At 38.6% G+C, this 13352-nt stretch overlaps 1 protein-coding gene across 1 annotated transcript in view; it reads right to left on the minus strand.

The window, feature by feature from the left end:
- LOC136885875 (uncharacterized) overlaps positions 1 to 13352 on the minus strand; it is a 40655-nt gene that overhangs the window by 20958 nt on the left and 6345 nt on the right. Inside the window, exon 3 of the mRNA XM_067158553.2 lies at positions 8754 to 8849. Coding sequence (XP_067014654.2) covers positions 8754 to 8849 — 96 coding nt within the window. The remainder of the gene's footprint in view (positions 1 to 8753; positions 8850 to 13352) is intronic.

Here is a 13352-nt window from a genome sequence, read left to right on the forward strand (position 1 = left end):
ATGTTACAAATCTCATGACTGGTCCATACTGAAATGTACATTAATTCAACAATGTTACAAAAGTTTATCAAGATCCATCTATTCAATACACATTGGGTTCTTAAAATTAAGATCAACATTTTGTCATACTAATTTAACACGACATATTTCACCCATTGCATGGGCATCATCATCAGCCGCGATCTCATGCCTAAAGGATAAAAAACAGGATCCTGATTACTCTAGTCAGTGTTACATAGAGAAATGTTTGTTAAAAAAGTGAGGAAACTTCTTGTAAGTTCATAAACGACAATTTACACACTTAAAATACGTCTAAAAAATATGAGTAAAATAATAATGGATAATGTTGGTGCAGACTTACATTGATATATTTAAAACATTTCTAAAATTAGCCAATCTGTCTATATTAACATGAACGATAAGAATGTCTATGGCTAAAGTTATGGCCTCAAGTTACAAGTTCAAAGTACGAGTGCGGTCTGGTTTAAGGCAACTCAATTTGAAGTCTTAGAATGGTTACTATGAACCTTAAGTAGTTTAAGAATTGAAAGATGACACTGAATATTCTTGTAGGAAGCTTGTAGTATTAACATTGAGTGTACAGCTGTGTGACTGATGGAGTTGTTATTGTTATATAACCCGTATTTGTAAGGTGAGTCCACAGTCTTCTTATTTTTGTTGAAGACGTGAAAAAAGTTCACAAATCTGTGTGCCGAGTATGTCTGTACTAGCTGAAGTGATAGCTCCCTCTTGTACTTTTAGTCAAATGGGGATGCTCCTGCTTGAAGTTGGCTACAGCTTGAATTTTGAAATCGACTATTGAGGGATGTGTGGTGAAGAACCTGTAACGAGAGGAGGGTAGAAGGATTTTTAGGATTAGAGACCAAAGGTTTAAATTTGACAAAAACGCTGTGTATAATTTTACTTAACCCCTTGACTTTTCTGGTATTAACTAGTTGCCTTTGCAGCGTCAGAATGAATGACAATTGCACTTCATGTATTGTATCTGCATGGAATTGAGGGAAGGGTGTGTGGCAGAGGAGAGGACATGGGCGGAGTATTGAAATTATGCGCTGTTGGCTGTAGGCTGAACATTTACAGCGATAACGGCACAAACTTCTCCGGAACAGCTAAAAAAATCAAGGCCTTTCTGAAAACAACCCTCCAAAAACCAACTCTTCACACGACTGCAAGCATGGGATTGACAAGGGATTTCATCGGTCCTGCAGCACCACACTTTGGTGGAATCTGGGACGCAGCCATCAAGAGTCTGATATATCACCTCAAAAGAGCGATGGTTTCTTATCACTTCAAAAATAAAGAATGGACCACACTTACAAAACATACTCACATCCTCTCACCAAATATTTTATAGGCGTGTTTTAATTGTATACATCATCATTTGTGAACTTACAACAAGTTTCCTCATTTCTATAACACACATGTTTCTCTATATAACATTTTGATTAGAGTAATCAGGATCATGATTTTTATCCTTTAGGCATGAGATCACGGCTGATGATGCCCATGCAATGGGTGAATCCTGTCCCATTAAATTACTATGACAAGGTGTAAATCTCAATTTTAAGAACCCAAAAGTGTAATGAAGAGGTGTATCTCAATAAAGTTTTGTAACAACCCACGGATTGAAATTAGAGTCCACTGTTCGTATTGGAGTCTAACCCTGTAAGCAAATGTTAGATTAATGTTGTGTAGAAAACTATCAACTCATATTAAGATTATAAATACAATCATAGTGGAATGGGAAGATTTTAAATTCTGTATTCATATCATCCCACTAATATAATTAGGATAGCGGAACACCTTCGACTACTTCATCCTGGCACTCAGCTCTCTGAGAGAAAAGTTTAAGATCTCGTCAGCAAGGGGGGAAGGAAAGAAGTCACACTCATGCATGTCTCAAGTATTCTAAGTTGAATGCAGATACCTCAGAACAATTAATACAAAATATACACAGGGTGCATGCAAACCCAACATACCCATTCATTAAAACTAGCAGAGACTCTGCCAGCCCAATACTCATGGAAAATGGTGTGAGTTCGAACAACACAAGACTGCCTAGCTACCAAGGCTGTCTACATAGATATGATACCTGATCTCACCACAGCATTTCTCTCCACACTTTACAGTGATAATGGCATGAACTACTTTGGAGGAGCTAAAGAAATCAAAGCTTTTCTGCAAAACAACCCTCAGAAAACCAACTTTTCACACAACTGCACGCATGGGACTGACATGCCATTTCTTCCCTCGTGCAGAACCAAACTTTGGTGGAATCTGAGAAGCAGCTATCAAGAGTCTGATATGTCACCTCAGACGAGTGATGGATTCTTATCACTTAACCAACAATGACTGGACCAGTCTTACAGCACATACGTCCTCTCACCAAAGCTAAATGATAACCCTTTTGACACTTCTTACCTAACTACATCCCATCTCATTATAGGAGAGCCAATTACTACACACCCTGGTCATGATTATACTTCCCCTCCCATCACATCCTTACCCACATGGCTATTTACAAAGGGCATCACTAGGAAAGTTTTGCAATATGCAAAAACGGTTGGCTGGACACCCCTGTTATGGTGAGGGATGAAAAGAGGGGTGAAAAATGGTCCAGAAGACAAGAAAGCATGACCTTCACACCAGTTGTTACAAAGCAGTGGAATTGAAAGCAAGTTAAGATGTCAGTGTGGTCTAAAGGTAAATATCGCGCAATTATATACTACAATTTTGCTTGTGGATTAACTGATGACCACTGCTTAGTGGAAATTACTCTTGTGCTGGGAAAAGACTGTCCACATCAGACAACAATTTTCCGCTGGTACAAAGAGTTCCAGGGGGAAATTTTGGGGTTGAAGATGATCCTCGTACTAGGCGAACGTCTGAATCAGTGACTGAGGAAAACATTGAAGCTGTGAGGAAAATGTTGCAGCAAGAGATGCGGTTGACATATCGGCAGGTAGAAGAGACCTTCCACATCCCTGCACCAGCTATTCATTCAATTCTACATGACCATCTACATGTTAGAAAGGTTTGTTCCCTTTGGGTGCCCTATTCACTTTCAGAGGAACGAAGTACACCTTAAGTGAAATGTGGACAAAAAATGTTAAAGCAATTTGAAAATGGGACTTCGCGTAATGTCAATAGCATCGCATCAGGTGATGAAACTTGGCTTTATTATTACGATGTCCCAACAAAATCCCAGAACAAGGTGTAGTTGTTTGAAGATGAGGGTACTTCTGTGACTGTGCGAAAGTCAAGGTCAGTGAAGAAAAGGATGATTGCAGTATTCTTCACTAAATGAGGCATCCTGACTGGGGTTGTGCTAGAAACACAAAGGACAGTTACTCCTAAGTGGTACAGTGAGACTTGCCTGCATCAGGTCATCCAGGCTTTCAAGCAGCTCCGTCCAAGTCACAGCTCAACACTTGGCTCTTGCATTACGCCAATGCTCCAACACATCGTGCTAATGTAACAATTGATTTCCTTACCAGATCAGGGTTGACTGTGCTTGATCACCCTCCATACAGTCCTCTCTTGCCCCATGTGACTTCGCACTCTTCCTAGAAGTGAAGATGAAGCTAAAAGGGCGGCGTTTTGCATCCGATGAGGAACTTCTGGCAGCATGGGATCAAGAGTGTGAAAATGTAACCGAAGAAAAGTGGCAAAGTTGGTTCAGTGACTGGTATCGAAGTATGGAGAAGTGTATTGAGTGTGGTGGAAATTATTTTGAAAAAGTCTAAAGCGTTCACCCACATTGGAAAACTTTCCTAGTGCCCTTTGTATTCAGCATGTAACCTACAACTTCTGGAAGAGATGGTCAAATGAATATATCGATAAATGGGCAATGATATATCCCATAGCAACATAGTAATACTGAAAGCAGACGACACACATGCTATGAAGTGGACAATGGCAGTGATCAAATGTGTACCCTGTTAGTAACGAATTTATTCATGTCATGATTGTTCAGATGAGTAATGGTAAACTTACAAGGCCTATTCACAAACACTATCTCTTAAGGAGTATGAAAAAGAAAGGCAAGATAACTCTTGAATGGCTTATTTATTTCAAGTTTAAATAATATTAAAAGTCACAATGGACTAGTAACACCAGACACCACATTAGGAAGAATAAGAATGTTTTTCACTTGCCACGAGATGGCTACAATGTGTGTAGTATATAGGTGAATGCTCACAATAAGCAAGCATATCACCTGCAACTTGTATCTACAAATAATTGTATTATCTAGAAAACAATCTATATGTATAAAATAAGAGTTTTGTCTACAATGCTCAGAATTTGAATAGAATGGCATTTCTGTATCGGTCATGTTCACAGTAACAAGGAAATGCACTTTTTACTTTTCCATAATTTCTGTCTGTCTGTCTATCTGTCTGTATGCATGTACACACATCACGAGAAAACGGCTGAAGATAATTTAATGAAAATCAGTATGTAAAGTCAGAGGATGAGCCACCACAATCTAGGCTATAAATTATTTTATTCACACTGAGTGTACTTGTAGTTTAGGAGAAGGCCTAAAATTTAAATATAAAATATTTGTATTATTAGTGTTTTTATCAATAGCCCGCCTGGTGGCCATGATTGTTAAGGCCTTGAAGTCTGACACCGAGGTTAGCCGGTTCGAGTCCCATTGGTCAAAAAAATTTCACCATCAGAATGTTGGCCGGCAGGGTAGGGGAGGTGGTGGTATGCAATTTCTAATCACTAGATTGCGTGCCAATAGCCTGGATTAAATTCTGAACCTCTCCGCAGTGCTCATAGGAGTGAAGGCATATGACGCTGTTGATAGTGATTCGTCCATCGGATGGGGACGTTAAGCCTTGAGCAGACCCCTTGGTGCTATTCAACAGGAGTAGGCTACGTGCCAGCATTGGGTTTCACCCTCTCCCTACTATCATATATCATGTCATTCATTTCATCTCATTAACTCCTCTGATGAGGTTGACATCAGGAAGGGCATCCGGTCATAAAAATCCGCCACAACAGATTCATCTTACCTCATACCCGACCCAGTAGGGAAATGGGACAAGGGTTGGACAAATACAAACATTAGTTGTCTTATCAATAAATGCTACATAACTAAAGTTATATAGAATTAAATTTCCGATTATTTATGTCTTATACATTTTTACCGCACCGGCTATGATAACACAGAAATTCATGGATTTGTATTTTTGTTGCTAAGTCCATATCAATGCCGAGCCACGAAAAAATGGGTTAACAGAAATTATTGAAAAATCAGTATATAGAGTCGGGGAATAACGAATTAGAGTCTAAGCTATAAACAATTTTATTCATCCGGGATTAAATTGTAGTTTAGGGGAAGGTGCCTAAAATTTAATTTGTAAATACCTACGTTATTGGTCCTATAGAAATGTAATACATGACAAAAGTTATGGAGAACACATTTTCCGATCATTTATGTTTCATTTAGTTTTACCGTTCCGTGTATAACAGGGGTATTTCCGAGTCGGAAGAAAATTAATGTGAATGCCTAAAATATCAAAAGCGCACAACATTGATCAACAATAACAATACATTGACCATTGTTTGCTGTGCGTACCAACTATACCAGCGAGACTGAATATTGCAGCGAAATATCTGGGGAGTTAGAAAACATTCTTATTTAGCATGCCATTCCTCTGGTTCATAAATTTTCTGATATTGCTGGTACGTAATACATTGGTTCATCATAGTATTCCAGATATTCGATCCCTACTCTGACACGCTGTTTTGAATGAGCAGTGTGCACATGTAAGGCAGAGGCTCACTTAGTAGTAGCTAGAATTAGAATTTAGGCCTGTTTCAAATTATAGCAAATTAACTAAATAACTCAAAATTCAACTCTGAAAAGAGCCGTTTCTTAAGAAAAGCTTTTTCCTCTTCACTTTCATTAAATTCTACATTCATTTTATTCCAAATCAGCAGTGAAGAGGGGGTTTCTCCTCTGCCTTGCAGGAAAAATTTGCTTCCAAGTCAGATAGATTTTTCCTCCACCAGTGTAATGAATTGAGATTATTTGACTCATCGGGTACTCCTAAGAAGCAAATTACTAAAAGGGCATAGTTTTTCCAATGAGACTCTCCACTACTCAACAACCCCCCCCCCCCCCCCGAATAAAGACTAAGAGTGTTCACGGACCACGCCTGTCTGGGGCTTGGTCATCCGAGCTCCGGAACTTTGGACTGTTAGATCACCAGTGTACTGCTGTTTGTTAAAAGTGAGAAAATGTGTGGTTTTTTTTGTTTAGTCGAGTGTTTCATATGAAAGCATTCCTCTTAATTGCGCCATAAATACTGACGTAATTGTAATGGCCTATGTTAATTTCAGTTGGGGAAACCACGAAGACAGTTTTTCTGAGGATGTAAAGAGAAGGTGGAGAGTGCCTGCCATTATAATGAAAACTCCCCAACCTGATTGTGACTGATGGTAGGCAAGTGGGCCTACCATTACAATTAATATTCCCTAACCCAGTCTTCATATGAGAAAAGATGTTTGGTAACTTCCCAGTCGTATTTCTACGGTATTGTTAAGAACTATTCACTTTAATACAATCTTGCTCACAACATGTACAACAACATGTACACTACCTAATCTAGAATTCTGTATACAATGTAAAATTCCATAGCGAAGCATGGGTAAATCAGCTAGTAATTAATATAATCAATAAGATTACAAAGGTGTTTCATTTGGAAACAACTAGTAAAATATCCTGTAACAGGAACAAAAGATAGCTACTTTGTGTTAGAAAACATTTATGAAGTAAAAGTACTACTAGGAATGATACCAGCTTCCAAATGATGTAGCGTAGAGGTCTTTGGAGCAATCCAAACTGCTGCACAATTCAGAATGCAAGATCGTGAAACAACTTGAAGGTAAAGTGAAAATTAGTTAAGTAAACAGTCAATCTCATAAAAAAAGTATATTTACCATGTTACCATGTTAGTTGAAGAAGGGTATATAGAAGGAGAAGGAGAAGAAGAAAAGGAAATTAAATCTTGTACAGGAGGATTAGGTAACAATAAATTGTGGGGTATCGGAGAAGATAATAAAGAGGAATCTTCCCCTAAAGGGAAGTTATCCGAAAAACAGACCATAATAAAGAACACAAGGACAACCAAGGAGATAGAAAATGAAAACACTAAAACAGAAAGTAGTCTGCTACCATTTGTTAAGATTTTATATCTTCAGCATAGATCAGTTAAAAAAAACACATTTTCTCAAAAGAAAGGAGAGGAGAGTCTCCCTCAGTAATATGACAGAGCACAATGTTTACGTGTCAGGCCAAGCAGAGCAACTGGAAGCGCGCACGAGGCAGTGCGCAGTTAGTCATGCAGAACACAATTCAAGGCCTTTCCCCAGAGGTATTGCGTAGTAGGAGCATAGGAATAAAAAGGGGACACCAAACAAATAATAAGCCCAAGGGATCAGGTTTTAAGAATCATGACATATATTGTAACAATATCAAAAGAAAGCTTATAAACACGATACATAGCAATTAAAACTCATAATCTTTGGTATAGGTCAGGTACTGGAATAGTAGACATGTTAGGAGATTAAGTTAAGAAAATAAGGCGTATGTACACGTGCTTTGTGAGAATTATAACCAGATGACAAGATTCAAATAGTTACAATGGTATCAATATCGTAGCAAGAACGTACCCTGAATATACTCAAAAAAATGTATTACTAGTGAAATGATACATTCAGTAAACATTTGGATAACAATGCGAAGAAACCTCCACATCGATATTACACAATATTTAATGCCCCGAAAACGAATTTCATTTAACTAGAAGAACAAGTTGACATTAATTTTAAAACCATCAAACAGAAGAACAGTTATGAAAATTCGCAGACCATTACTAATCTTTTGGTGCGTTATTAATTTCTCATAGAAGAAGGATAGGAAGCAAAAAGGGCATACACCGGTAGAAGGAGAGGTAGGGAAAATAAATAAAGAAAAACAAAACACAGCTAAGGGCATTAAGGGAACAGGTAGGGATCAGGCTGCAAAACCCCGTTGAAGGTTAAGTTCATTTCAACACACGATGTAAGGTTCGAGCTCACTTATTGGTCCACCAAGGAAAACTCCCCAATCACAGTTGTCAATGTTCACAGAAAAGAAGGAAGTGCTCCATAGTGTAAGTAAAGTCCAAAAGGGACCGAAATTTTCATAGCTTGATATTTATAACAAAGTCTGTGAGGAACTAGAAAGAATATCCACATGAGTATGTAAAATAAAACATGAGTCTGCTCACCCAGCGAGACGTAGAAGGTTCCCACACAGGTTAAATGAGTCAGCACGGACCAGCCGCGGACGATATAAAACTCCCACTGCTTACAATAGCATAATGCACACACCTGATCGCCGATCAAGACGAAACGGCAAGTTTATATAGGCCGGAGAGCCAGGCGTGGAATGTGTGGGAACAATGATGACGTCGGGGGTGGCGGGGAGAGGAAAGCAAGCACACACACACTCGTGAGGCAGACAAGGCAACAGATGGATGGTAAACGTAGCAGTCCAATGTCACTAGTGACGGATATGCATGAGGTAAGAAAACATATATATCGGGAGCACGTTACAAACATAGGACTATCAATCGTGTGCACTGAAATGAAGGGTCAAACACTGATATCTAGTGAGCCATTTTATATTTTCATTACCTGACGATGGCTTATCAAATTATGTACATTACCTCAAGAGATTTTTCCTGCGCTGACCCTGGATCTGTTAACTCTGATTTAACTTCTTCTTTCAGAGCTATCACTTCTGATATATGTTCAATATTTTCCTGTGGAAAATAAGATATATTAGGTACGCTCATAACACACATCTACAAATACAGTCACCAAAAAATGAGCATATTAATTCATTAATTGCCAGTATTACAGTTACTTTCCAAATTTCACTAATGTTTAAGGAAGATTTCTACCAGCAGAGGTTTGTTATAACCAAAAGCTGTACTGAGGGTGGTGTTACTATTCTTGCTCACTCCTTATGACAGAGAAAGGATGAGACTGAGAACAAAATATAAACTGATAAACATTTCCTAGCCACTTCAGAAGATATCCTACCAGGGATGGAATTGGGGCCATCTTGCACAGAATTTGGAAAGAAGCACCCATAGACATAAAACCTAAATTGTATGTGTACCGGGCGGTACACATCCACGTCGCTAATTCAAACTTTGCGCCAGTTGAAACTCCCCTACTGGAGGAAGTCTGAACTTTATCTAATGTGTTAATTTTCAAGTTTCTCAGAAGATGTCACTACTTGGAAATTTTGAAGTTTCTGAACTGGGTCGTTTTCGATGTATTTTTGTTTTGCCTGTAGTAAGAAGTGTGAACATTCTCTTCTAGAGGACACTACTGAAGAACTACAATGGTGCACCCTAGTGCGAAGTGAAAGAACTGTTTTTTGGAGAAATTTTTATTTCAAAAGTTTGTTCCTTGTTAAATTTCTTTCTGTTATTGTTTAAGTTGGCCGTATAACACTTTCTTTCCCCTTGTTTTGAATCTAGCCAATCCCGTATTTCTTTAATTAATTTATGACCAATCAGGTGTATCTTCTCCAAAGGGGATATGTTGCTTAACCCTAGCCAATAAAGTTTTTGTGGGAGGGTATTCTCATTCCTTAAACGCCTCAAACTTTCCGCGAGAGTATATAAACTGCTGATTTTTGGGTCTCCGCGCCACTTCTGTAACATCTTTCAGTGTGTAAAGTACGTAGCAGGGGGCGGGAAGCGCCTCTTTCTTCGGGTCTCCGCACCACTTCTGTAACATCTTTCAGTGTGTAAAGTACGTAGCAGGGGGCGGGAAGCGCCTCTTTCTTCGGGCAGCAGTTCAACCACAAGGTAATGGCCTTTTAATAACTTCTTTTCTTGCTAGCTCAGCAATTTAACTCTCGGGGCAGGTCCGAAGCCTTTTCCATGTAACTTTCCTTTAATAATGTAAAGACACTCAGTGTCAATTCTTTCTGTTTTAACTACATATTGGGATAGAGAGTGCTTAACCCTCTCGAGCTCCCACTCATATTGCATTGAGGTGAACTTATTTTCACAACCTTTCTTCCTTAACGTTATGTAAATTGTTTCCTTCTATAAGTCACCTCTTTAGTATGGGATTAGCCCTTGCATTAGTGGCCTAGAGCCAGATTAGGTTTTAAACAAAATGTATTAGGAGTGCAGATCGCCTCCTCTTAAATTGGTATTTTAGAGGCCATGTAATTAACCTTTTCTCACTTAATAGGCCTCAGTAGGTTGGGTATTTGACCCCTGTGTTTATGTCTTTAGAGGACAGCTTGAAGGTGGAATTTCGTGTGGGCCTTTGATAGGCTAGAACTTTGAGAGCTAGTTGCTCTTTCCAAAATAAAAATTGTGTTTTCTGCGCACCTCGAGGAGGCTTTACTGTGTAATTGGGAGCAAGTGCTCCTGGGCATGATTGGGGTCTTCTGCCCCTTTGTTGAATTCTCTATATCTTAAAATTGGGCTAATTGCTCAAGAATTGTGTGTCTGGCTCTCAGAACCCAAATCCTGTAACTCTGTAATTGTACATTCTCGAATAGTGGCTTTGCTACTCTGTACCTGCCATTCTTGTTATTTCTTGATTTTGCAAAGAAAATATAACCTTGTTAAATTTTAAATTAACTTTAATTTCGTAGCCTGAGACCTGTTCACCCCCGCACCTTCTTTCACCTCTGCTGTTCCACAGATAGCTCGGAACAGTATGAACTATTTTCATATGTACAATCATATCAATCACATCTTAAACGTTATTTCAACTACTTACAAGTGTTACAACTGTTGTAAATCATTTTTATTCTCAGCATAGAGTAGGTTTACAGACAGATTAAAATACCTTGAATTATATTGAAATCACATTCTCCATTCTGATTTGCCTAGCTCACCGGGGCTATATAAAGCATTAAGGCAGTTCTGTTTCAAACAGCATTTTTCAATGCTTCCAAGTGTAAAATAAAAGAATTAATATGAAAGAAGCAGGTTCATCACAGCCATATACCAGCAAAAGAAGTGATGTAGCCCAAAATCAAAGCAACAACAAATTAAATATTTTACTACTACAATGATTTTATGTGATGTTCTGTGAAGAACTGTGGGGATGAGAACACCATCAGTGTACATCTGCAGTTTCAGAAGCTCTTTCATGGTCTACTCCAGAATTTCAGATTTCTCACTTGGATTCATAAAACCTTGCTGGCATTAAAGGGGTGGTGGGGAGGGACTGTGATCAAAAGCTCATGTTTTAACCCTGGGATACTCGCGTGGGCTACAGGTGTAGCCCAGTCATATGTTTTGTTGTAGCACAGAGTGTATTCGTTGCTAGGAATGTCGATACTCTCTATAGCTGCCTGTAAATGTTGCAATTAACTAGTGACTGTGTTTCCGGCTTGACTAGGCGTGCCATTTAGGTGCCAGTGGTCTGGGCTACAATAGTAGCCCGCGCGAGCATTGCTGTTTCAGTGCTGACAACAGCCGAGCAAGGGAAACTTCGCTGCTCAGGTGGCCAAGTAGATTACTTTCAAATCAGACAGTGGTTAGATGAAAGTAGTGATAATGTTGTTAGCGGTGATAGTGACGATAGTGACGATACGTATACACAAATTACACCAAACTGAATCGAGCATTTTCCTGGTCATAAGGGAATTGCTGATGCTATGAAAACTGAACTTGAATGCTTAGAACTTTCTATAGATAGCAATGTAATACAGATGAGAACCACAGCGACACATATGTATATAGGTGAATTATGAGACAAGTTTGAACATGATCGTGATGCAAAATTTACCGATACTACAGAAATACCTGTTTTGATAAAGTGCCAAAATTCCTTAAAAACTTACAGAAACCCTAAGACAGTTTTTTAACCTGATATTGTTTTCATTTATTTACCATGCAAATATGTTCTAATGTAGGTATTTGGGTATGCATATATATAAATTTTAAAGCTGTAATTCTTTTATTTCTGTTTCCATGGCAGATTTCCCTTAGTGTGAGATGCAATCAAATTTTTCTTCAAGGGTTTTAATTTCGTCTTCTGAACAAAAGATAAACCTATGCATGGTCTTCAAATTTGGCTTAGAATATTAATATATACTAATACTTAAGGTATTATTACCAAAGAAACCTAAAAATAGTGCGTAGGAGTCATTCCGATTGAATTTCAGTTTGGGCTACATATGTAGCCTGCGCGAGTAACGCTGCGTCCATTCCCAGCGTGAGTGTCCGAGGGTTAAAATAAGTTAACGTACTAAAAAAGGTGAATTAAAGTATAAAGTTCTAGAATATACCAACTTACCCCATTCAATACAGAAGGAAGAGAACAGTAGCCGAACTCAGGAATGGATGAAAATGATGCACAAAATGAAGAGGGAAATAATGACAAAAAGGAAAGAACTTTTTTAATGTGCCGTAAGTCCTCAAAGTGTCTGTGCCCACTAAGAAGGGGCACATTAACTCTTATACTGCGCTATTTTTAAAAAGAACACTTCCAGAAAAATTTAATATCTTTCGTATTTTCCAATTGAACTGAAACATAACTTTTTTTTAAATATTAGTGATATTCAACACAATCGCACCATTTTTTACTCAACTTTGGCAAACTAGCAGTGACATTTGACCTTGAAACACACATTACTGTGATACATCTTGAAACATGGAACTGGAGACATTGCAGGCGGTCCAGGGCAATTACTGCAAAAAAAAAAAAAATGTCAGTTTCCTCTTGCACAGTCCCCTTCCTTTCTTTGAACAGTTTGCTGGTAATAGGGAACAAACAACACAATTAGGTTCGTGACTCTTGTCCTGCTGCTGCCCAAGAGAGTGCCTCTCAGTCAGGAGAGCTTGAGGTATGTAATCAGAAGGTCTTCCTCGTTTAGCCAGCGGACTGTGCTGATACTCTCGTAGAAGTCCCATTATGGCAGATTTTCTGCCCGTTTTTTGAAGCTTAATGTACAATATTCCTCCATTTGTTAGTGCAGTTTCAATAAGAAATATTTTTTTTGCTAGGGGATTTACGTCGCACCGACACAGATAGGTCTTATGGCGACAATGAGAAAATAATACAAGACCTGATACCACTTGAGTTTCCTGTGTACAAATGCACAGTTTTCGGTAGATTAAATTTATCAACACCGTTCACAATTAACTTGGGTTTATCAACAGTTACGTAGCCACTCTCACCTTTTTTTCAACTCTTTTGAATCTTCACAATCTCAGATGTGTGAACGGTTGATAACATGTTTACCCAGCCAGTATCTTACCATGTGCACACTAGCA

Source organism: Anabrus simplex, chromosome X (assembly GCF_040414725.1).
Source record: "Anabrus simplex isolate iqAnaSimp1 chromosome X, ASM4041472v1, whole genome shotgun sequence".
NCBI classification, from domain to species: domain Eukaryota; kingdom Metazoa; phylum Arthropoda; class Insecta; order Orthoptera; family Tettigoniidae; genus Anabrus; species Anabrus simplex.